The sequence below is a fragment of the Protopterus annectens genome, chromosome 2.part0 (genome assembly GCF_019279795.1).
Source record: "Protopterus annectens isolate FY-2018-M chromosome 2.part0, PAN1.0, whole genome shotgun sequence".
Lineage (NCBI taxonomy): Eukaryota > Metazoa > Chordata > Ceratodontiformes > Protopteridae > Protopterus > Protopterus annectens.
In genome coordinates this window covers 725,350,981-725,376,500 of record NC_056728.1, presented here as the reverse complement: position 1 = coordinate 725,376,500, position 25,520 = coordinate 725,350,981, and the positions used below count along the sequence as shown (strand labels likewise).

General features: G+C 41.2%; 1 protein-coding gene across 3 annotated transcripts in view; it reads left to right on the top strand.

Annotated features, from left to right (window-relative positions):
* Nucleotides 1-25,520, top strand: part of RAD23B (RAD23 homolog B, nucleotide excision repair protein) — a 1,748,186-nt gene that overhangs the window by 1,202,382 nt on the left and 520,284 nt on the right. For all 3 annotated transcript variants that reach the window (XM_044061046.1, XM_044061045.1, XM_044061047.1), the window contains one exon: nucleotides 11,392-11,519. In XM_044061046.1, coding sequence (XP_043916981.1) covers nucleotides 11,392-11,519 — 128 coding nt within the window. The remainder of the gene's footprint in view (nucleotides 1-11,391; nucleotides 11,520-25,520) is intronic.

Genomic DNA, 25,520 nt, shown 5'->3' with positions numbered 1-25,520 from the left:
GATCAGAAGGCATGCATGGTTAAAAGAGCAGTCCTTACCAGACCATGTAAAATCAAAGCTCCTAGATGCTCCCATGGATAAACACAATTTGTTTGGCTCCCCTGCACAGCAAGTGCTGAAGAAGGTGGAAGAGAAAGCAAAATCTGTCCAGACAGTCAAGGATTTCTTACAGGTCCAGCCTCCAAGGTTTAGTAGGAATTGGTCCTTTCCAGACAACACCAGAGCACAGAGAGGCAGGAATAGGCGCCCAAGAGGCAGAGGTCAATCCAGAGGTGCCTACAGGGGACGTCAGTGGCAGCCTAACAACCAGCGAAGTACTGCCACAGATCCAGCCACTACCACTTCCACAGGACAATCACAGTGACTTGGCTCTGAAACCGCCTACCAGGGAACAACTAGAAGCACCCTTAGGCGGAAAGCTAGCCTTATTTTCAGTAAACTGGCATTACATTACAGGAGACAAATGGATTTTACAGACAATAGACAAAGGTTACAGGTTTCACTTCCATACTCTACCAAGGAAGAGAGGAATGCCAAACCTACCTCCAAATCAAAAGACAAACGCTCTAGAACAAATAGACCACTTAATAAGGATGAGAGCTATAGAAAAGGTACCGTCTATGGAACAAGGGCAAGGATTTTACTCCAGACTTTTCCTGGTGCCAAGAAAGGAAAACCAATGGAGACCTATTCTCGACTTGTCCGCTCTGAACACATATATCATTGTTCCAAAATTCAAGATGCTGACCCTACAGCAGCTTCTTCCCATGCTGGGCAAGGAGTCTTGGCTGGTAACTCTAGATCTCAAGGAGGCATACCTGCACGTCCCCATATGACCAAATTGCAGAAGATACCTCAGATTTCTTGCAGGATCAGAGCATTATCAATTCTCAGCATTGCCTTTTGGCTTATCTACTGCGCCCAGAGTATTCACGAAATGCCTGGCATCAGTAATTGCTCATTGCAGGCTTCAGGGAATTCAAATTTACCCTTACCTGGACGACTGCCTGTTACAAGCGGACAACAAAAACAAATTAACAAAAGACTTGAAAAGGTCATTCATCTACTGCAAGCCCTGGGATACACAGTCAATATAAAAAAGTCAAGGCTGATACCATCCCAAAGGATAACTTTCTTGGGTGCAGAACTGGACACATCAAATCAAATGGCATCCCTCACAGCAGAAAAGCAGAAGCACCTTCCACTCTATTTCATGGCATTAACAACGCAGAACCAGCTTACAGCAAGGAAAGTCCTGCAAGCCCTGGGTTACATGGCATCCTGCATAATATTGATTCCACATGCCAGACTACATATGAGGAAGCTGCAATGGTACCTAAGGAATTTATGGTCTCAGCACAAGCACAGCCTAGAAACCCAAATTCCAATAATTCCATGCCTGAAGCAAGAATTCCGATGGTGGGCTCAGGCCTGTCAATTGAACAAAGGACTGCCCTTCCACAGCCCTCAACCAAGCCAGACTATCACCACGGACGCCTCAGACCTCGGTTGGGGGGCACACATGCTGGACAAATGCATACAAGGCTTATGGACTCAAGACCAGCTGAACCTACACATAAATCAAAAAGAGATGCTGGCAGTGAAACTGGCAATTCAGGCATTCAGACCGTTTCTTCAACAGGGTCTATTGCTGATAAGGATGGACAACACCACAGTTATGTGGTATATCAACAAGCAGGGAGGCACACATTCATATCCTCTATGCCGGATGGCAATGGACCTCTGGAATGTGGCCCTGAGCCTCAACATTCAGCTCCAGGCAATATTTGTGCCAGGAAAAGAAAATATACTAGCAGACATCTTAAGCAGAACTACCACGGATGCCCACGAATGGATGCTGCATCCAGACATCTTCAAATCCATGACAAGGAAATGGGGACTACCAGAAATAGACTTATTCGCATCCCCTCACAACCACCAATTGAAAAAATTCTGCACAAGGACATACCACCCACTTGCTTGGAAGGTGGACTCCCTATCTTTCAGTTGGGAAAACCTGACAGCTTATGCATTCCCACCTCTTCCTTTGATGCACAAGGTGCTATTGAAGATCAAAGAAGACCACCCAAGGATCATCCTGATAGCTCCAGACTGGCCGAGGCAGCATTGGTACCCACTACTGAGGAGTATGTCTCGGGAACACGCATGGCCTCTGCCCCTAGTTCCTTTACTGCTAACACAGAACAACTTCAAAACCCTGCATCCAAATTTGAAAACACTGCAGCTAGCTTCTTGGAACATTGCATAAGACAAAATAACCCAGATTTATCTCAAAGGGTTAAAGACATTATCTTGGAGGCTCGCAGACCCTCAACAAGGAAAACTTATTCAGCAAAATGGAAAAGATATCTCATTTGGAGTACAGCAAAAGGAGAAAATGTATCACTGGTAAACATAGCTAACATCCTGGAATACTTAGCAGAGCTTTTCCACAATGGCCTGTCCTACTCATCCATTAAGATTCATGCGTCAGCTATTTCAGCAGAATACAACATGGATCCTCCAGTCTTCTCTCATCCTCTACTCAGGCAGTTTCTGAGAGGAATTAAAAATGTAAAGCCACCAAGGAAGCCACCATTGCCTACATGGGACTTGAACTTTGTGCTAGAAAAGTTGACACTCCCCCCTTTTGAACCAGCAGCAACAGCAGAATTACAGTACTTATCATGGAAAACTGCTTTCCTGCTTGCAATCACTTCAGCTAGAAGGGTTTCTGAATTACAGGCATTAATGGCAGTACAGCCCTTCCTTATCTTCCATCAGGATAGAGTGTCCATGAGAACTAATCGCCAAAGGTGGTCTCCAGGGTATCTTTAAACCAAGCAATCCACCTACCTACATTCTTCCCCAACCCACAGAACAGGAGAGAAAGACTACTACATACCTTGGATGTGCATAGGCAATTGCGCTACTACCTGGACAGAACCAAGAACAATAGAAAAACTGACCAGCTTCTGGTAGCATATGCAACAGGAATGGAAGGAAAAGCAATTTCAAAACAGACAATCTCAAAATGGATAGGAAATTGCATTAGGTTTTGTTACTCCTATCATGGAAAGACAACTCCGGAAAACATCAGACCTCACTCCACAAGGGCTACAGCCACTACTACAGCTTTTTTACGAGGAGTGGCTACCAAAGACATTTTAGAGGCTGCTACTTGGAGCTCCGTGCATACATTTGCCAAGCATTATAATCTACCCTTATACTCCAGATCCTGAGCAGGTTTTGCCACTGCTGTTTTGCAAGGGATCTTAACTACACCATAATCTTATTAGTACCTCCTCCCCCAGTTTGGCTATGGTATTCTACCCATTTGTTAGGACTGCAGATGCATCCTTGAAGGACATAGTACAGTTTTGTACCTACCATAAATGTAGATGTCCGAGAGGTATGCATCTGCAGTCAGGATTACCCACCCTCCTTCCCCTCTGTGGTACTCCTAGGGTATTTGCCCATCTTGTAGCTAGCTGGGGGAATCTATTATGGTGTATTTGTTTGTATATATGTATATACATGTTTATTTCTATTTGCTCTCTGTTGTTTGGAAACATTTGCATTTATCCAAATTTAGCCTTCCTAGAGGGCACCTGGCATCTGGGGCAAGAAACACTGAGGAAAATGGTGTTGGCTGATGCCTTTATATCCGCTGAACTGCAGCTATGACGTCGGGTGAAGTGCGACATCAGCCGAGGCCAGACCCAGACTTTGGAATCCGGCCGACCGAAGGGCTGCCTGAGGCAGGACAACCCATTTGTTAGGACTGCAGATGCATACCTCTCGGACATCTACATTTATGGTAGGTACAAAACTGTACTTTATTCTACCTATGCTACTAACAACAACAAGCAGACGTGGCATAAACAGCACTAAACTTCTCTCCCCCTGAAGAACTATGCAGCACAAGAAATCTGGAAAAAGCCAAATGTATTGGGGGGGGGGGGGCTAAAGGCCAAAACCAGGGACATAGTTTAAACATTGCTTGTATAATTTTGGAAAAATCGCTAGGATAAAATGTTCAGTGTTACCATGCACTTCATGAAAGACAGGAAATTTCACACACAGTTTTTAAGTAAAAACTCAAAACTACTGTTATTAAGTAAAAGCACAAAGCATCTCCTGCCATTAAGTAAAAGCACAAAGCATCTGTTCCCGTTTCTCAAAGGTACTGGCTAATGGTTAATAAGCACCTATGAATCACACCCCCACACCTGTTAAAGCAGTAATGCCAGTGAATGCAAGAATAACACACACCGTCATCTGTTAAAGCAGTAGTTTCTCCTCCCATTTATCTTAGGAATAAGTTGCAAGGCAGTAATGCCAGTAAATGTAAGACACACACACTCAGCTGTAAAAGCATTAGTTTCTCCTGCCGTTTCTCAAAATAAATAAGTTAAGCATAGTTTCTCCACACACCCACCTATAACGTAATGCCTGCCATTAAGTAAAAGCACGTTAATCACAGTTCATTTTTTACTGCCATTTCTCATAGTTAAGCTTTTCCTTTTCTTTCTAATAGTTAAGTTTAGAGCCTGCAGTCGTAGATCTCATAATTGTTTCTTTTCTCATGCCGTTTCGGCATTTTTCATAGTTAAGTTCACAGCCTGCACTCACATACAAATGCCTTTATTTTCGTTTAAACTTTAAAGCTGTCTGCCATTAGTGGTATTGAAACTATGAATACTCAGACTATAAAACACTTAACCTCGACTCTTATACAGTTCCAACACAAGACCTGACGTCAGGCCAATTTTGCCTCTTAGAAAGAAAACAGACTACTGTATAAACGTCTGTCCCAATAGAGTCACCAATCCGAATCTTAATTACCGCGGGTGATGTAATTCATTCATCAGCCATTCCAGCGCTAGGCATTAAAACAGACACACGCTGTACCAGGCCAACTGAAATCAGGCATCGTACGTTCATTACTGCCCGACCAGGTGTATTTTATGGTTAGTGCTCCGAAGTCAGTGGTGAAAAGCACAGTTTTGTACCAATTGTTTTAGTAGAAGCCATACCTCTTCAACACTTTGAAAAACTGATCTTCCTTAATAGTTAATACTAGAAAAAGCTTCAATAAGAAGTTAAACTCAGTGTCAGACTTTTAAGCTGAATATTGGTGCTTACACCCACCCTTAGTGACATGCCACAATTAAATCCAGGCCCATGACTCACAATTTTACTGCTCTGCTGATTAACATTTTTACTAGTCCTTTTTCCAAAGATTCTTTCACACAAAAAACAATAACCCCCCCCCCCAGCCGCACAGAACAAGAATAATCTACTAATAGCCCCTGAGACTGACCATCATCCTAAGCTTCTTCTATCAGTTTTTAAGCCCCACTCTCTTATCAATTCTTCTTCACCGATTTATCTACACTGTCCATACAAGTCGACTTTTAACTCTGCAAAACTGATTTATCCTCCACTCCGGCTAGCCCAACAAGCACCAACTTATATCCCCAATTAACCAACCAGGACATAAATGAGCTGCTTACCTCCCTAATAATTTTTCTTATTACTATTAATCTACTGGGCCTTATCCCTTACTCATTTACTCTGACCACTCAACTATCATTAATAAACATGGATTTCGTTTGCCATTCCAATAGCAACAGTTTTAATTGGAAATTTGGACTATGAAACCAACCAACAGCATCAACTCTCCTGCTGTTTTGCAGCCGTTAACTGTCTTGCATTGCACACAGATACAAGTTTAGAAGAGGAAGCCTGCGCAGCCGTTAAGTAAAATAAACATTTCTCTCCCAGTGCATATTCATTTAAAATTATTTTACCTGGTGGAGGAAACCTGCAACTTTTAAGCAAATAAACATTTCTCTGGCAGTGCATATAAGTAGTTTACAATTATTTTAACTGGTGGAGGAGGAAGCATGCAGCTATGCAAATTAGCGTTTCTATTGCACGCACATGTACGTTTAGTAAATGTTTACATTTTTTTACTTGGAGGAGAGGAGCCGGGGAAGAAAGATGTGGGCACTGGCTGACTACAGACTGGCCTGCAGAACTGACGTCATCGCGCACGCCCTGCACGTGATGATGTCAGGGGTATGGAAAAAAAAAAAACAAGGAAATTTGGAAATTAAAGGGGCCATGCGGGATTTCGTGGCACCTCAATATTTTTCCCTCAGAACCGGTATTTACCGAGAATTTCTGTACGGTTGAGAGGTATGGATGGATATGCTTTCCCTTCCTTGTATTCAATTAAATCCCTTTGCAATTTTTTTACTTTTCTAGTTATTACATTGTCACAATATGCATCAGTTTCCTTAAATACAGCATCATACTTCAATTTTTCAATATTAAAAAGACAGTCGACAGTAATTTTGTTAAGCAAAACATTAACTTCTTTCATTACAGTCTCTCTTTGTTGTTTATAATTCCTAATCATAAGCTTTAAAAGTTCAATGCCAAATCTATTAAATAGTTCCAACAACTCCTTGTGGAAATTATTACTCATTTCGACATTGTTAGGGTACTTAAGTCGTAGCCCCTTACACACACAGTCAAATAATCAATTTCAAGCTGTAGCGGTGGTGGTGCTGTGGTAGCGTTGTCGCCTCACAGTAAGACGTTGTCCGGTTTGATTCTCAGCTAGAGCGTCTTCTGCATGGAGACATGCATGAATGGGCGTGCCTTCGTTGAAGATTGTGCGTCAGAGCTGGCAACTCGGCATGTAAAAATCTACTGCCAATCATTAGCAGACCGGAGTTCCGCTTTGGCGACCCCTAACCGGGAAAAGCCAAAAAGACACAAGTGTTTTTAAAGTTAAAAGTTTCTCTTTAAATACCTTTAATAAGTCCCCGAATGTCTCATGCATTGGTGGTCTCTCTCCAGTAAAATTGAACCTCCTCCCAGTCCAATTTTCAAATGTAAATCCATTTGGTGTATTTCCCGGTTGTTACTAAGTTGGTTTAGAACTGTAGAAGTGTTCGTCGATTGTGGGTAATGGATATGTAAAACAGGTGAAAAGGACTCCCACTAATCACTAGCCCAGCTGAAACCAAACAGAATTGGCATCTTCCCCCTGTAATCATTTAAATGCTGTAACAATTAGTGGATGTTCATTAAACAAGATTGCTTGTCCATCAAGATAAATATTGTAAAATCCTTGACTCTGTCTTACAGGATTGTGTTTTTCAATTGCTTTATATATACTTCTCTTCAAAAGTCCTTTTAGAAGCAACAGAAGGGGGATTTTTTTCTGGAATCTTTCCTGAGTCTCCCCAGTCAGCCTCAGGCTTCTTCAAGTGATTTTCCCAGCATCCTTGGGTTCATGCTTCTGTGATTCTCATGATTCCCCTAACCAGGTTGCATATGAGAAGATGCAATTGTTTAAAAAAAAAAACACATGGAGTTAGCATTTACATCCTCTGGAGCATCAAATTCCAGTTTGAGCTTTTCTAAAAATGGAACTGTATTGTTGGAGACATAAAATTCAACTGAGCCCGGATCTCCCTTTCTCTCCTTAGACCCCAAACCAATCTCTCACCACAGATGCTTCAGATTTTGGTTGGGGAACAGTTTCCACAAAGGTAAAGGTGGAAGGCCTTTGGGATCATTCAGACAGACCAAAGTACATCAGTATAAAGGAGATGGTGTCAGTGATCCATGCTCTGAAATCACTCTCTCTCCATCACGTATGGTCACCAGGACTGCTTCCGTTTATTACAGACAGTTGGCAAAGGTCAGTTACCACAAACTTTATCATAGACTAGATCTACTCACACAAGGCAGGGGAGTTTGAGACTGCTTGGATGATCCATTTCTAATACCTTCTGGGCATTTATTTCATGAAGACATGCAGCAGGTACCGAAGGAAGCAAGAAAGCTTGCTACTAGAAAATTGTATATTGGTCAGTGGAAGTGATTTTCTAGTTGGGCCCAATCAATAACTAGGGACCCATCAGGGATTTTTGTGCCACTGGTGCTCAAATATTTGTGTAAGTTACTTGCCTTCTAAATTCTCTTATTGTTCAAAAAAGTTAATCTTGTGGCCATTTTAGTATGTCTGCCCATGGAGTCTCCTCTTTCTTCTCTGTTTATAATAAAACAGTTTCAGAGAGGAGTTTTACATGTGAGACCTCCTCCTAAGTAGGTTGCTCCTACTTGGGATCTCAACTTTGTGCTGGAGAGGTTGACTTTGTCACCTTTTGAACCTACTTATCAAGCTGATTTAAGGTTCTTGACTTGGAAAATTGTACTCATCCTTGTTCTGATATCTGCAAAAAGAGTGTTTGAGTTGCAAACTCTCATGGAGGGTGAACTTTATCTCATATTCCACAGAAATAAGGTCACATCAAGAACAAACCTCTCCTTTATGTCCAAAGCGGTTTCAGAGTTTACTTTGAATCAAGCCACCAATCTCCCAGTTTTCTACCCAGAACTTAATAAACAGGGAGAAAGGATTCTGCATACTCTAGACATGCATAGCCAACTAGTTCTTGAAAAGACCAAGTCCTTTAAAAATGCTGATTTCCACAATGGCAGATCCCTTTCAGGCAGTGTCAAGGCATATTGTATAGGAGTCTTGTTATCTTCATCAGCATTCTAGAAGCACCTCTGTACATACATTTGCAAAGCTTTACAAAGGGAATTCCTTTTCAAAGTCCAGGGTAGGCTTTTCTAAGATCGTTCTTTAGGGATTCCTAGATCCATATCTCTCCTCCTCCCAGGTTGGATAGGCTTTTGTAGTCAAAGTATATAGCCTAAAGGATATTGTAGCACTGGAATGTGTCTAAGTTGCACTTACCCATAATAGTAGTGTTCAAATTCCTCGATGCTGCATTAGCTGCACCCACCCTTTTTTTCAAGATTGTTAGTCTCTTCTCTGTCTTTCTCCCTGTCTTCTCTTTCTGTATGTGTATGGGCAAGCAAGTCATGGAGAAATCTTCACTCTAACTGCTGATTTCCCTCCTTGGCGTTAGCCAGTCAGCAGTCAGAGTTAACTTAAGCTGGGAGGGGTGTTCAGCTCTGTGAAGCTTGCCAGTTGCTGTTTCCTAGGCAGGGAAGCAATCCGTATAGCCAACCGCAGCAGTGAAGAATGCAACTGTACTTTTCTCTGCAAAAAATTATGAAGTATTTCAGTGAATATATGGCAATGCTAAATGTTATTAAAGGCAGTGTGGCCTGTTGATAGTCTGATACTTGTATTCTCTGATTGCTATCTAAATTCAGAGAAGAAAGATTACAATTCAAACTTTGCACACCAGGGCAGTTGAGTCCCTTGTAGTGTAGTTAACATTTCCAGTACAAAATGATTTTGAAGTGTGATAGTTTTGCATCTGTTTTAGCAAATCCTCTAAAATATCTGATCTGACCAGACTTTCCAGATCAGTTATTGGTGGTTGTTTAGATTGTCAGAAAGTTATCACCTCTCTTTTTTCATGAGAATATTTTCTGTTTGGAATTACTTCTCTATTTAGTGGTGGGTGTTACCCATTTGTACTAAGAATTAACCTCTCCTTTCCTCAGTATGAGTGAACAAGTGATTGTCCTGTCTAGGGTATCCATTTGACTTGGGTCATACTTATTCCACAGCCAAGTTGTATGTTACAACCATTTTGGAGCAGCCTGGCCTTGAGGATGGTAGCACTGTGGCCTAACGTAGGATTGCCAGACAGATTTTTAAAGAGGTTCTGAATCTTTGATTACCTTTCAAGAACCTGACTCCTCCTTGGGACTTGAAATGCATGATTAACTAACTTATTCTTCATTCGGAACTGATCATTTTTGTGGATTTGAATTTCACGTTTTGGACAATGTTGTTTTTGGTAGCCATTACCTATGTCCATAAGATCTTGTAGTTGTATTCTTTTGTTTGTAGAGAACTTAAGTTGACGTTTTTCAGGGATCAGATATCCCTTAGGACTAATCCACTTGGGTTGCTCTTAAACCAGTCCCTTAATCTGCATGTTTAATGGCTATCATCATTTGAGATATTACCTGACTCCAGAACATGACTTTAGAAACACTTTTGTGACTACTCAGTATAGTCAATGTACTATTTCTGTACTGTATAATAACTGTTCTCACTGCTATTTTGTACAGATCGCATATGATTTTGCTTTTGTTATATTCTTTATTATTAATGTGAACTGCATATTATTGCTGCATGTAACATCCAGATTAGCATATGTAATGTTGAACACTGTCGCTTTTTGTTTATGTAAGTTGTGTTTGTTGTTGCCTTTAGGCCTGGGTCATGGCTAAAAAAGGTCTTTGAACCAGTTCATTCATCCGGTTAACAAACTAAAATAAATTGACCAGCTGTTTTTTGCCACTGCTGAGGAGACCTGGCTCTGATTAAACAGATCCCATTTAAGTCAATTAATATCTGCATACTGTCTTATCATTGGGTAGCTAGACACCTTTTACGTAGTGTGGTCCTAGATCACTTCATTAAGGATTTAGTGACATTTTCAATAGTATGTCTATTGTGGACATTTGTGCAGCTTCCATACTGTCATTTCACATATTCCTTAAGCATTACTGCTTAAACAGCAATTCCAGGGTTGAGCCTGTTATGTCACATTATGACACAGATGCCATGGTTTTTTGAGTCCTTGCAGTTTTCAGCAGGTCATTGGAAGGTGATTTGGCACTGTGTGGGATGCTTCTAATCCAACACCTGCAGCAGAAGACCCTTTCAAAACAAGGTTTAAAAGATTTGGCACTGTTTGGGATGCCTCCAGTCCAACACCTGCAGCAGAATACCCTCTCCAAATAAGGTTTAAAAGATAGGAGTACTCACCATGTCAGTTGATCTCTGAGAAGGCCTTCTGCAGTGGATGCTTATTTCCCTCCCGCTGTCCTCTATGGTTGGACAGAGTTGGACAGTTTCTGCACCCACTTTATGAATGCATCTTCTTGTAAGTCTTACAGATTTATAGTTCTATTTATTAATGTCTTACATTCTGTTTAATTAGATGGGAATTCAGAATTGGGGAGTAGACCTGGGTGAACCTTCCTAGATCTATTAGATGACATTTTGCATGCTGGCAGAAAGCGCATTCATTCCCAGGTGCATGATCTAGAGCATGCAAAAATTTGTCTTGAGAGAGGGTCCTCAAGAAAGGAAATCACAAGTGGCAGATAGCACTTTTGAAGATCAGCCATCATGATGAGTACTCACATGTTATCTGCAAATAAACTAAAAACTTATCAAATGGGAAAATGGAAGTTGACCAGTTATGAATGTATCTACTTTGTATGTCTAGTGTCTTCCTTGTTAACAAATCTAAACAAAGAGGATATTTTGTAGAAGCAGTACATGTAGGGAATAGGTGAAGCCAGATTATAAAAAGTGTATGTTGATTATAGACTTTTTTTTGTTTGTTTTCTCACTTTTAGTGACAGGCCAGTCGTATGAAAACATGGTGTCTGAGATTATGTCAATGGGTTATGAACGGGCACAAGTAGTGGCAGCACTAAGAGCGAGTTTTAACAATCCCGACAGAGCAGTGGAGTACCTTTTAATGGTATGTACAAGCACTTTTGTTTGTATTTTAAATCCTGCAATCAGAGGTTGGCAAAAGTGTTTTATGCTCCTTCTTAGGAGTCTTAACAATTGTGAATTTTGAAACACAGACTTCTCCAGTTAGTTTATGGGTACAGGTGCCTGGGGTCTTACTGCCCTGAGACATTATTTACATCATTTGGCTCTTTGCAGATCAGTTTGTTGGAATAAAGGGCTGTTTGAAGGTATATGGTCAACATATAGACAATTTTCTTTCTTACTGTTTTTCTTCTTCTTCCACAAGCCATTCAGGCTTTGTAGTAATGTTATTCCTTCATCTTCCATCACTGACTTTTGTTTGTTTTATCTTAATTGTTGCCCATGATGTTCCTACTGGGCATAACCCATTTTCACAGAAAGCACAGAGTGAAAAGCTCCATTAACAGAGAAACTAAGGACAAACTATAACTTATAAATGTATTTATACCTTATAAATTGGGTAAGGTACCATATTTCTCTTTATATTTCCTGCTCCTTCTCCTTGAGCTCATACATTAGGATCTCTACTGTCCCTTGTATTCTCTTCTTACCTCAGACTCAGTACTATTTAACATAGCTCACGGTTTCGTACTTCAACAGGCTTGCATATATAAGGTAAATCCTCAAAACATGCTGGTTTAAGCATGCAACACTAGCAACAGCCTTGCATATATAAAGTAAATCCTCAAAACATGCTGGTTTGAGCATGCAACACTAGCTGATCTAAACAGTCCACATATATTGAGTATCTGCTGAAATTCTGGTACTGTCGGTACAGTGTAGCATAGACAGATGTCCAAGCAACACAAATGTGTTACTTAGCGCACAAGGGCAAGGATATACGCAATCTCTTGGGTATTCCAAGAGAGTATTCAAAAGTCTTTTGTGACTCCTCCTTACAGGATTGTGTTCTGGGATGTCAACTAGACACCACAGTTTAAAGAGCTATTCTTCCACAGGAAAAATAGATTTTTATCTAGATCAATTTCTAAAGTTTTCCACTCAGACTTGGGTCACTGCATGGGAATACCTCAAGACTTTGTGTGTCATGGCATCTATGATTCTCATGACCCCTGACAAGACTCCACATGAGAAAGATACAGTCGTATCTGAAATCTCTTTGGTCCCAGCATCAACATCCTTTATGTTCTCAAATCCCAGTGCTGGGGTTTGTCAGAAATGAAGTCATTTGATGGAGACAACAGATATCCTTAAATCCAGGTCTCCCCTTCTCCCTCACTGCTGCAAAGCAATCAGTCACCACAGATGCTTTAGACTTTATTTGGGGAGCAGTTTCTGGAAGAATAAAGATGCAGGGGGTGTGGGACACCAAAGACAGAAACAAGCATGTAAATATCAGAGATGCTTCCCATGATCAATGCACTCAACTCTCTGAACCATCTTTGGTCCCTGGGATCTTGTCATGTGGTTACAGACAGTACCACAATCATGTTGTGCATCAACAAGTAAGGAGGAACCAATTTGTACCTCCCTTTGCAGACTAGCCATGGTAGCTCGGGATGTAGTTTCACAGTACAATCTCACTCTACATGCATCCTATATTCTGTTAGAGCAAAACTGTGTAGCAGACAAACTGAGCAGGACAAGGGCAGACCCTCAAGAATGGAAAGTAGATTGGGGTTCTTCCAAGATTTGAGCCATCGTGGGAGTTTTTCAAGTTGACCTCTTTGCATCCACTCATAACAATCAGCTGGCAAGATCATATTCCGAGACTCCATGTAAAAAGGCATGGAAGACAGATGCCTTTTATTTTCATTGAACAGGAATGATCCTGTATGCTTTCACACCCTTTCCACTAATATCTAGAGTAGTTATTTAGATTCAGAAGGACTCCCCCAGGATCATTGTGGTGACTCCCTTGTGTCACAAGCTACCATGGTTCTCCCTTCTTTTGGAAATCCCCAGGGGCAGTTACCACAAGCTTCCCCACAGAATGGCTCTACTGTCACAAGAACAGGGATGTTTAATACACCCCAACATCAATCAACTTCAGTTGACTGCCTGGATGATAGGGTCTTAATTCCTTTTAGGCACCTGTTTACTGAGGATGTGCAGCAGGTACCAATGGAGGCAAGAAATCCTGCTACTAGAAGATCACATATTAGCAAATGGAAAATATTTTATAGTTGGTGCCAACAGCATAATCAGCATCTATTCAGCAGGGCTAGTTGTTCTGTAGTTCTACAATATTTGTGAGAGTTACTAGCCTATGGCCTTTCTCATTACCCTGTCAAGGTTCATTTATTGGCCATTTTAGCATGTCTGGCCATCGATCCTTCTCTTTCAGTGCAGTCTCACATCAAAATGTTCTTGAAAGGTGTTTTGTATAAGAGGCCTACAAGAAAACTGGTGGCCCCTTCTAGGGATTTTTATTTCTGTTTTAGAGAGGCTAAAACTTGCTCTATTTGAACAAACTAATCAGGCAGACTTGCGGTTCTTAACATGAAAAACAGTTTTACTGATTGCTCTAACCTCTAATAGAAGGGTACTTGAGTTGCAAACACTTAAAGTGAGTCAATCCCATTTCATTTTCCATATGGACATGGTTTCTTTGGAAATTAATCCTCCCTTTATCCATAAAGTGGTATTGGGGTTTACTTTAAGCCAAACTATTCATCTCTTTGATTCCTTTCCTCTTTCTAAAAATGAGGGAGGAAAGATACTCCATACCTTGAATGTCCACAGACAACTCAGTTGCTACCTTGACAGAAGTAAATCTTTTTTGGAACAATTGTTCATTTCTTGTAAAGGTAAAAAAGACGGCACAACCTGTGTCAAAACTGGTTATTTCCAAATGCTTGTATAAGGCTATTACCTTTTGTTATACTCACAATAACAAAACGATTCTAGGCAGGGTCAAGGCCCACTCTACCAGGGCCTTGGCTTCATCTATGGCTTTTTGAAAAGGGTTGGATTTTAGAAGCATTCTAGAAGGTGCTACTTGGTCCTCTGTACATACTTTTACAAAACATTAAGCTTCATTCCTTCTCTAGGTCCAGATCAAGCTTTGTTAGGACCATTCTGCAGGGTCTCCTAGACTCTTCTCCTTCTACTTCCTAAATGTAGCTAGCTCAGGTAATCTACCCATATAGCCAAGGCTACTGCAGCGGCAATCAACATGATGAACATAATACAGTTGTGTACGTTAAACTTAAAACATATTAGTAGATGTTTGAATGATCACTGCTGCTGTAGCTGCTCCCTCTCTCCATGCTCCTTGCTTTTTGATTTTTTTTTTTATGCCGGGGTGTGGATATTTGTTTTTTGTTGTTCTTAGCTTGGTCTTTTCAGGGCTAAGCCTCCCTGTCTGTGCTGGCAGGAAAGTTCTTGTATTTTAGTCAGCTTACCTTGGGTTGCCTGACAGTTTGGGCGTGTGTGGAAGGTGTCCTGAAGCTTTGGAAGCTGGCCAGCTATTATATCCTTGGCATTATATAACCCATATAGCTAAGGCTACTGTAGAAGGGATCATTCAGACTTCTACTATAATAGTAAGTTTAACTTGCATAACTCTACTGTGTCCTGCACTGTTTATCTTATTTACCTTGGTAACTACTTGCTGACCAAGTTTCAAATGAGCCACAGCATGTTCTGCTGTTGTAATTTCTGCACTTGTAGCTGCCCTCTTTGCCTTACTATAGATTCCTGTGCTCTGCTCCTGTGTTGAAAAGTGAGGATGTGATTGGCTTCTCAAAACCCATATCATTCCTGAACCTTTCTTTAGATGTCAAAGTTTATTTTGATTAGGCCTATTGGAGCTGGACCTTCTGGTGGATACTTGGTGCTTTGTTGTTTTTGGGACATACCAGATTGGACAGGGCGATTGGGACAGAAGAAACATGAATTCAAGTATTTCTCTTGATCTTTACATGTAGATAGATTGCAGTTTGTGTGAAATTTTTTAAAGTTGAATTGCTTTGTATTTGTTTTTTTTAATTGATATATATACTTTTTATATTTTTGATGTAAAATAGTTCCTCTGTCTAATATTTCATCTTGCTGTAGTGTATATAATTGCCATTGGAAGAAGTATTTTACATCCAAATATTTACATTATGTAAGTATTTAATATACAAAAACACATATTCTGAAGCACAGACAAGCCAACTTAAACAGATCCAGCAGTTACAGGCACTGAATGAATGTACCTAAGATGTCTCACTGTGAGCATCTGAATGTTTAAAAAAGAATCATAGCATGCCAAGCATTGCGACCCCTCCGCATTACTTTAAACTGTCCTTGTTTTACTGTATATTTCTGCTTTGATGCTCTTATAATGTTAGATTTGCTGGTAAATCAGAGGATTAAGGTTAGTCAATAATGCCTGACATTAACTTCTTATTGTTTAAGGAGTGCATGCTGATGGACTGCATGTTAAACAACAGTGGCAGTGAAATCTAAAAGCAGTGCTCTCAAACTGATTTAGAAGCACTGTTGGTATATGGGCTTTCTCTTTATCTCACTCTTTTGTGTGTCTCTGTCTGTGTCATATGCACATGCACAGATGCGCGTGCACACACACACACACACACACACACACACACACACACACACACACGTGCGCGCGCGCCAAGCTTCAGAACTTTTTTGCCATCGAAGAGAGTGTTCCTTTGGCAGGACCCGTGAAACTGTTGGTCGGCTGTTGATTTTCAAGAACTGCTGGTTTTGCTTTTTTTAAGACAGTTGTTATGTATGGCTTGTGTGAACTTTCTCTGGGGAAAATTTTTTTTTTTGTCTGAAATTTTACTTACACTTTAAAATGTTCGGTGTTTGGTATAGATGCAGTACTTCTGGAGGACTGTCAGTAGTTTACTTACCTCAGAACCACTCATTCTCTAGCCTACATTTCACCAACTCATTCAGGCTCTGTTCCCCACTTCTGACATTTCTTCCTCAGCTTACCTATGAAACAACCTCTGGTCTTCACTGTAAGAGTTTATGGACGGTGCAGTGGTGCAACGGTTGCACTGTCAGCTCACAGCAAGAGGTTCTCTGGTTCGATTCTCAGCTGGGGTGCCTTCTGTGCGGAGTCTGCATATCCTCCCTGCGTCCATGTGGGTTTCCTCCAGGTGCTCCTGTTTCCTCACACCTTACAAAGACGTGTCTGGAGCATTTTTCCGTGGGCCTCCATTGAAAATTGGCTTTGTTCCATGTCAGACTTTCCCAGTAAACAAATGTTAAATGAGTAAATAAATTTTAAAACTTCGCAATTCCACAATCGCGAATTGCAAAACATTGAGACAACATGATCGAATGTTCATAGTATCGAACGATCATAAAAGTTAACTTTCACATGACAGTGACTATCCTCACTGTAGTACCTTAGCCTGCATACAAAAGAACAAAGTTATAAAGAAGTCTTTGGGCATCAGATTGGCTTTTCTTCTGCATTAGTAACTGGTGGGTGACTCTGCTCTAGCCACTTGTTCCTCAGACCACATATATTTTCCCCCCAGTCCTCTTAGTGTAGCTTTTTCTGCCACCAAAAAGTCAGTGGATAGCTACATCTTCTGCAGCTTCAGGGATGCTGTGGGTAGGCAAGGGAGAGCCACTTGTGTTGTGTGAGGGGAAGGGACAGGTGAAGGGTCTCCACTTGGATGGGAAGGGTAAATGGAAGCTGGTTCCAGTGTGCCTAAAATGAGTCGGTCTGTTTTCAGGGAGAGAGTGTGCTTAGTGAGTAAAACTATCAAGCACCTATTTCTGTGTCTGTGGACAGGGGCAGACTTAGTGGGATTTGCCTGGGAAGTTAATGCTTTTTCTCTGCCTTCTGATTCTGCGAGTAAGAAAAGGTATAGAGTATTTTTCTGACGGTGAATTTCAGAGAGAATACCGGGCATTGCAGGGTTATGTTTGTACTTTAGGAATTTCTTGTCAGTCTGAGCAGCCTGAGTCTAAGAAAATGATATCATCAGATTATCAGATTTCCCCTGCTAAACATATTTCTTTCACTGGTGCTTTATATAACATGAAAGAGGTTTTAAGTGGGAATAGAGTGAGGTTCCTGTGGCATAAAAATTTATTATGATTTATTATAGTTAGAGATGCCTAAAGCAGCAGCCATCCCTTCTATCTTGCCTACCTTAGAGAATGTTTTTCTCACTGCTTCTAGCTCACTTCTTCCCCAAAGAAGTATGACAATTTATACATGGTACCCCAAATACCTGTTTTCTAATCCTAAAGCAGACCTAGCAGATAATTCTCTATCCAAAAATGCTTCTGCTAAACAGGTTACAACTACTAACCCATTCCCTCTAACAAGGATAAGAAAGCAATAGTTAAATTAGGGAAGCAAATGTATTCTTCTAATAGTTTCAGAATTTTAAACTGTCAAGTTCATGTGTTAGTTTTTTTATTGTTATCTTTTAAGAACATGCAGAAGTTAATTGTGACCCTTCCTTCTTCTGGGGTAAAGAATGAAATGCTTCTTTAACAACTGTTTCTCATGTGACTGAACATATTTTAAAATGTGCTTATGATGCTTCTTATTCTTCCTCCAAATCTGCTGCTTCTGAGTAAGTTTTTGTAGAGACTTGCTTCCTGATGATGCCAACTCTGAGATTTAAATTTTTCCCATAGATAAGGAGACTGTTTAGTCTTTCTGCAGCTGAGGTTTTTAAGAAGTGTGATGAAAGGGGAAATCTGATTCAAGGAACGACTCATATTTTTCAACCCTTCTCTTTTATTCTAATTAGTAAATCTGATATTGTCAGTTTTTTTATCTCTTCCTCACATATGGGTCAATATCTGATCCGTCAGATCTGACTCTGCCTTTAGCAAGCTCATGGCAACCAGAAAAGCTCTTGGATACATCTCCTTACCCACAAAGCACCTCTCCTCATTATCTCATATCTCATTTGCCACTTGCGAAGACATGGTCTGATCAGCTAGCTCTTGATTATCAGGTCGTATAATTAAGAATTTTTTCTTCTATAATATTCTCTATATTTGTAGTGTAGTTAGTCTTTCCTGTCTCTCCCTTATAGTTTATAACTATAACCCGTCCTTTACAGTAACTATTTTTATTAGGTTACTTTTGTTTCTTCTTTCTTGTTCCCTTTCACTTTCCTACAAGTGAAACCACAACAAAAATGAACCAGGAATCAGCAGGCTGAAGAAATATTTCAATGTAACAGCAAAACACATGGTTTATTCACATAGAAAACACACAATAATCCGTAAAAGTTTTGTTTAAACTGTTAAACTTCATCAGACAATTCTAAAACCATACCTCATTTCCTTTTATATACATACAAATTAATTAATTAATTAAATGCCTTTTTAACCCATTGGTTGATTGTGCCCCCTGTCATACTTGATGCAACATTACAGATATTACATTTGCTAGCTTACATCAGACAAAAAAATATATATGTCATTAAAAATGCAAACTTGCAAATCTAAGATGCCCATGAAGAACCATTTAAATAAAAATACTTTGAAAAATGCATTAATATATATATATCGAGACATTAAATGCTAAAAAATGTATTACTAAAACAACTTAGTTGCAAAACAAATAACTGAATGCATAAAAAAATGATATATATATATATATATATATATATATATAAAATATGTATATATCTCATTAAATGCGTATGTATATAAAAATTATGAATATGTAAAAAAGCACTTTTAAATTAAACACACCATATAAAATGTAAAATGTGTAAAAAATATATATAAAAAGTGTGTGTGTATATATATATATATATATATATATATATATATATATATATATATATATATATATATATAAGCATATATCTATATACAAGAAAAAAAAAAGATTTCATATATTATATGAATATATTACTTACTTTCCTGCAAGTAGCCTTTTTTTTTTTTTTTTTTTTTTTTTTACACTTTCCTCCCCTTTTACCTTTACGAGTATATCTTTGACTGTTGTTATTAGTAGCTCTCCAATTCCTTTTGCTTCTGTCTTTTCATATAAAAAATGTTTTTCTCTTTCGCTGGTTTTCTCTTTGTGTGCATGTGTCTGAGTGGATTCTCTGCCTGTTCCTTTTCCTTGCATTATGGCGGAGAAACAAGAGAAACTGTCTCGTTTCAAAAAAATGCACAAAGTGTGGGCACAACATCCCTGTAAGCAACTCGCACTCACTGTGCATCTGTTGTCTTGGCCTCCTTCACTTACAGGAGGATTGTGCAGTCTGCCACTCCTTTAATCATCGAGCCTTAGTGGAGAGAACAGATAAGCTCATCTTGAGGGGCATGTTGCCTTTGGCCTTTGAGAAGGCAATTTCTGGAAGTAAAGACAAAGCTGGCTCATCCACAAAGACAAAATCAGCTCACTCGAGCTCAGCTTCATCTATTTCCTCTAAATCCTCTGATAAAGGAAAAAAAGAGACCTTCTTTGGAGCCAAAACCAAAAAGGTTGAAATCTCACGTCTGGGGAGTTTGTCACCTGATTGGAGCCTTCAACACTGATCTGTACCCCATTTGATCAGACTTCTTCGGCTCCAATCCTGTTTAGTAAAGATAGATCAGATCCATTGATGCCAGATCCAACAACTAGTCCATTTAAGCCTGTCTTGACACCACCGACGACGCAGTACTCCCCGACCTTTGATCCGGTTCCATCGAGGGTGCCATATCCCTTCTTATCAAGACCAAGGTCCCCATCTGACTCTTCCTCCTGTTAGACCAGGAGCCTTACTGAGGAAGATGTAGAACAGATGGTGCAGAATATTTTGTGGGTGCAGGACACCACTAAGTCCCCCTCAACTTTGACCCTTGCTATGCTGGGTCTTTCTAAACCGTGCATTTCCCCCTCTTCCTTCTCCAACTTCAGGGCAAGCTTCGGAGCAGTCAGATCTGATACGCCCAGTGCCTCTCAGCTCTGATCTGAAAATGTCTTCGTCCTCGGATCAGACCTTTACTTGGACCTCGTCGGCCTTTTCAGAGCTAGAGAGTTCCTGGAGCCGTAGTGAACTTCACAAACCTAGAGTGCGCTCGACTCCCAGGTCTTTGGACCAGTTGATGCACCTCAAGGCTTCTGTCAAGGTAAGCTCAGTTCTGGCTTCAACCCCTGGTGAGCTGTCTTCTGGACTGGAGAGGACCCCATCCTGAAAGCATGGCTTGTCAGAGCTGGAGTCCTCGTCCATTCAAGAGCAGTCAACTTTTGGGGCTATGGAGGGGGCTATAGCCGCCACTGCATCTAAAAAGTCACCTGCCCCCTTAGATCCGCAATTCCAGCAAGATACCCTGCATTCCTCTTCTACCACCATGTTTCACATGAACAGCAGGACCTCAGGTGCCAAGATACCCATCATGATGGTACCCCTGATTCTTCCGATACCACCCCAGATGACCCCACTGAGGATGTCCCTAGGAAGAGACTTTGCAAGAGGAAGCATTTGGACTCCACGTAGGAGTCAGCCACAGAAGACACTGACTTTGATGAGGGAGAAGGATCCTCACGGTCCCCCCCTGAGGATGTCTCCTTTAGGAAAGTTCTGAAGATTCTGAAACAGAGGTTTGGCTGGCAGTCTAGCAATCCTTCACCTGAGGAGGAGTTGTACCTGGCTGTCTTTGGTTCCTGCTACCTCCTAGGTGACTCCGCTCACTGATAAACTAATAGGTTTCATTTCTTGACGGACATGGGAGACCATGGATTCCATCAAGCCTGTTTCCCAGAGACAGAGTAAAATTATAACCGCTCCCTCAGACAAGGCCTTCTAGAAAAAGGAGTTGCAGTAGATGCTATGGTCATGGTGGCAGCACCAAAAAAGAACTGTCCAAGGAGAGTTTAACTATCCATCCCCTAATAAGGATTCTAGTACGATAGATAGATGTGGGAATCATGTGTTCTCTTCATAAAGTTTTGTCTTGTGGTCACTAAATTCTCTTTCGCATTTCACCAGGTTACAGAGGGATCTGATCAAGGAGTTTCAGATACCCTTTAAGGAGCAGTAGCTGAGGGAGCTAAAGAGAATGTAGCTTCCCAGTTAACCACCCTACATTCAGTAGCCAACTCTTCCATGAGGCTCGTTTCGCATGCAGCTGAAGGAACAGGCAGAGTGTCTGGTTCTGGCATCTCTATGAGGAAGCATGTCTGGATTCACCTATGCGATTTTTGCAGAACCCTTAAAGTCTTTGTCAATCCTCCGTTTACCACCATCTGTCTTTTTGGTCCCAAAGTCAAATATATGCTATCCAGGTGTGAGAAGGAAGATAAGACTCTTTCTGCTGTGGACCTATGTTTTCCAGCTCTTCATAGACCTTATCCTGAGGGTCAGAGAGCCAGCAGAAAAATGTGGTTCAAGAAACCTCAAGGGTACTGCCAAGACACATGGAAGAGTTTTCCGGCAGAGGGAAACAGTAATGGAGTACATTGCCCTCGCAGCAGAGGAGGTCTTCAGAACCAAAGGTCCTGGGAGTCTTTCTTTGGGAAGCCCTTTCAGTGATCCTGAAAGGAGGCCCGATTGTTCACCTCTGTAGGCAATCTGGGGTCAGCTATCCCTGCACTGGAGAGCCTGGCAAAAGATACCTTCAGATATGTGGGTGCAGAGGATAATATCCAGGGGTTACCAGATTCCTTTTTTCTGAACAACCCTCTCCCAGCAAGAAAATTTCAGATGTTCACCCAGTCAAAGGGATCAGGCAGTCATTCAAATTCAAAAACTGTTGGAAAAAAGAGTCATCCAAGAGGTCCTCCGAGATCAGAGAGGATTCTGAACTTACTTAAAGTTCTTTTTGGTTCCAGATTGAACAAGTCAGTTCAAAGTTGCAAGTTCCAGATGGTCACTGTGCAGTTCATACTTCCTTTTCTGGAACACGACAATTAGATGTGCTTGATAGATCTTCAGGATGCGTACTGTCATATAAAAATGTACAGACACTCCAGAGGATGTCTACCTTTCTGGCTGGGAGACGGTCATTACCATTTCAAAGCACTGCCCTTTGGTCTCACTACCATCCCCAGAGTGTTCACCAAATGTATGGCAGTGGTTGCGGCTCACCTGAGACGACAAGGGTTTCGGGTATTTAGATGACTAGCTCATATCCACCCCAACCAGACATCTACTTATCCACAAAAGAGACTCTGTTCTTCAGTTTTGTTCCAAACTGGGCATAACCATAAATTACCAAAAATGTCATCTGGAACTCGCTCAAACACTAGAGTTCATAGGGACACTACTAGACACCAGTCAGATGATTGCAAAATTTCTCCTTCCAGAGTGTAAACAGTCAGACAGCAAACTTCAAGGTTAATCAGAAACAAGAAGGTAGCTGTCTGCCATGTTCCACAGGTGTTAGGATCTATGGCTGCGGCGATTGTGTTGGTTCCATTAGCAAGGTTTCATATGCAAATCCTACAATGGCTTTTGGCTGCTCAGTAGTCAGTAATTCACTAACTGATATCTCACTAAATTCTTATAACAGACATATGCAAAAAGAATCTTTCATGGTGGATTCATTCAGAACAGGTGACACAGGGTCGACCATTTGTTCCCTCTCAACCACAGGCCACGGTGATCACAGATGCTTCACAGATAGGGTGGTGGGGCATTACCTGGGGATGATGGTCCAAGGAACCTGGTCCACAGAGGAGGCCAAGCTCCACATAAACATAGTGGAGATGAGGGCAGTGCTTCTGGCATTGCAGGCATTTTAGACTGCTCTTCCTCTGGGAACGGTAACGATTCAGTCAGACATGTCGGTGGTATGGTACATAAAAAAGCAAGGAAGAACCAGCTCATACCCTCTGTGTCGTCAAGCGCTCAGAGTGTGACAATGGGCAATCTCATCCAACCGTTTTCTTGTCGCAATGCACATTCCAGGAAGGTCCAAAGTCATAGTAGACAAGTTGAGCCATTCTCATGCCTCAAGAGTGGTCCCTCAACCAGAATGTAGCGGTGAACATTTTCTGCACATGGGGCCAGCCTTGCTGCAACCTCTTTGCCTCTTCCCTAAACAACAAATGCAGCAGCTGCTTCACCCTAATTCCCCCACCGGGAAAGTTGCCACGGGATGCTGTAGTACACGATTGGCCTCCTGGACTACTGAATGCTTTTCCCCCCATTCCATTGATTCCAAAATTCCTTCAGAAAGCCAACAGGTTGAAGAGAACAGTAATCCTCATTGCCCCATATTGGCCTCGACAAATCTGTTTCCTTTTCTCTGACCTCATCTACAGAAGGAACCCTGGATTCTAGAACCCTTTCCACAGCTACTGTCACACCCAACAGGAATGCTTCATCCCAACCTTCACAACCTCATGCTGACAGCTTGGTTTCAAATTTTCACATTGGGATAGACAACTTATCTCTCATTTCCTGCAAACTTTGCAAAGCCTTCTTAAAAGGGACCATGTTGTTGAGACCTCCCCAAAAGGATCCTTCTTCCCCCTGGGCTTTTAATTTGGTTCTACGTCTGATTGTTCAACCACCCTTTGAACCTGCAGTAACTTGTGATATTAAGCTCCTATCCTGGAAAACTTTTTTGGTGGCGACTACATCTGCGAGATGGATAACAGAAATTCATGCACTATCTTCTCAGCCCCCATATTTGTTTTTTCGTAAAGACAGAGTCCCTTTGCGTACCAACCCCTCTTTTTTTGCACAAAGTTGTTTCGTAAAGAAATGCTAATCACAATATACATTTGCCTGTTTTCTTCCTTAATTTTAGAAGTAAAGGTGAATATGTGCTTTATTTGTTGGACGTTCATAGACAGTTCCATTTCTATTTACATAGAACTAAAGAATTTCAGAAAGTAAACCAATTGTTTATTGCATTTGCAGGCCCTAGGAAAGGCCAGCCAGTTTCCAAAGTTACCATCTGATGTTGTTACTCTTCTTTCCATTCATCACTGATGGGTTCGGTTCCGAGCCCTTGGAACCAAGTCGGCCTATTTATCGCAAGCTTGCGCCAGCCAAAAAACTCTCGAGCTAAGTCTGTACCCAGAATGCCCTTCTCCCTGTTACCTCAGATCTCGTTTTCCTCTTAGCCGTAAAGACGCGTTTCAGCTGAGTTCTCAGGTAAGTAAAATCTTTTTTGGTATTTAGTATTTCTAGTGTCTCTTCTTCAATCTAACCGTATATTCTCCATTCTACCCGTTGTTACCATTGGTAAACTTAAGTACCATTGTTGGTACGGCCTTTTCCCTTATCCTTGTGGTATTTCTTCAATACCATAGCTGGTGTTGCTTTCTATTGCCTAATCTGTTAGCTTTTTGTCTCTATTCAGGTGTTTCCTTTTCTTCACATATACAGTGTGTTGTAATATTGGTATTTTTCTTGTGATTTATGTTTTTTTTGACTGAGTGACTTCATTATTGTTGGATTATACAGTTAGTTGTGGTGTCCTTTCTGTTAAAATGCCAGATAAGTAGAGTACCTCTGGCTTTAAGCATTGTACTTGTAAGGGCAAGTTATCGAACAGTGACTTGCATGATGACTGTGTATACTGTTTGGGAGTGGCCCACCTTTCGGTGCAGCCTCCATGTGATATTTGTCAAAGTTTCACCCAATGCACTCTTAATGAATGCAAAAATAAACTCATTCTGAAGGGGTTACTCAAGTCTCCCTTCTCAGAGGCCATTTCTGCGATGGAGGTCTCAACCTATCCTTCTAAGGACAAAAAGAGATCCCATTCTGTTCCTTCATCACCATCGGGTGATCAGAGCAAACCTGGGAAATCTAAGGTCCTCAAGTTCTCGTCGGAGGATAAATCTGCCTCTTCGGCTCCGCCTTCCTCTGCTCCAACCGTTTCAAAATCTTCGATACCGACGCCTGTATTGGCAGAGACCCTGCCTCCGGCACCAATCATAGATCTTACTACGCCTATTTCGACTTCGGCACCTGTAGCTACTTTGGCTCAGGGCACAACTTCAACTTTGGTTTCCGTTTTGGAACCGACTGTTTCGGCTTCGAGTGACACTTCAGCACCGAGCGTTGTACCAATCTCACTGGATCTGACCCCTTTGCTTCCGGTCTCAAAACTA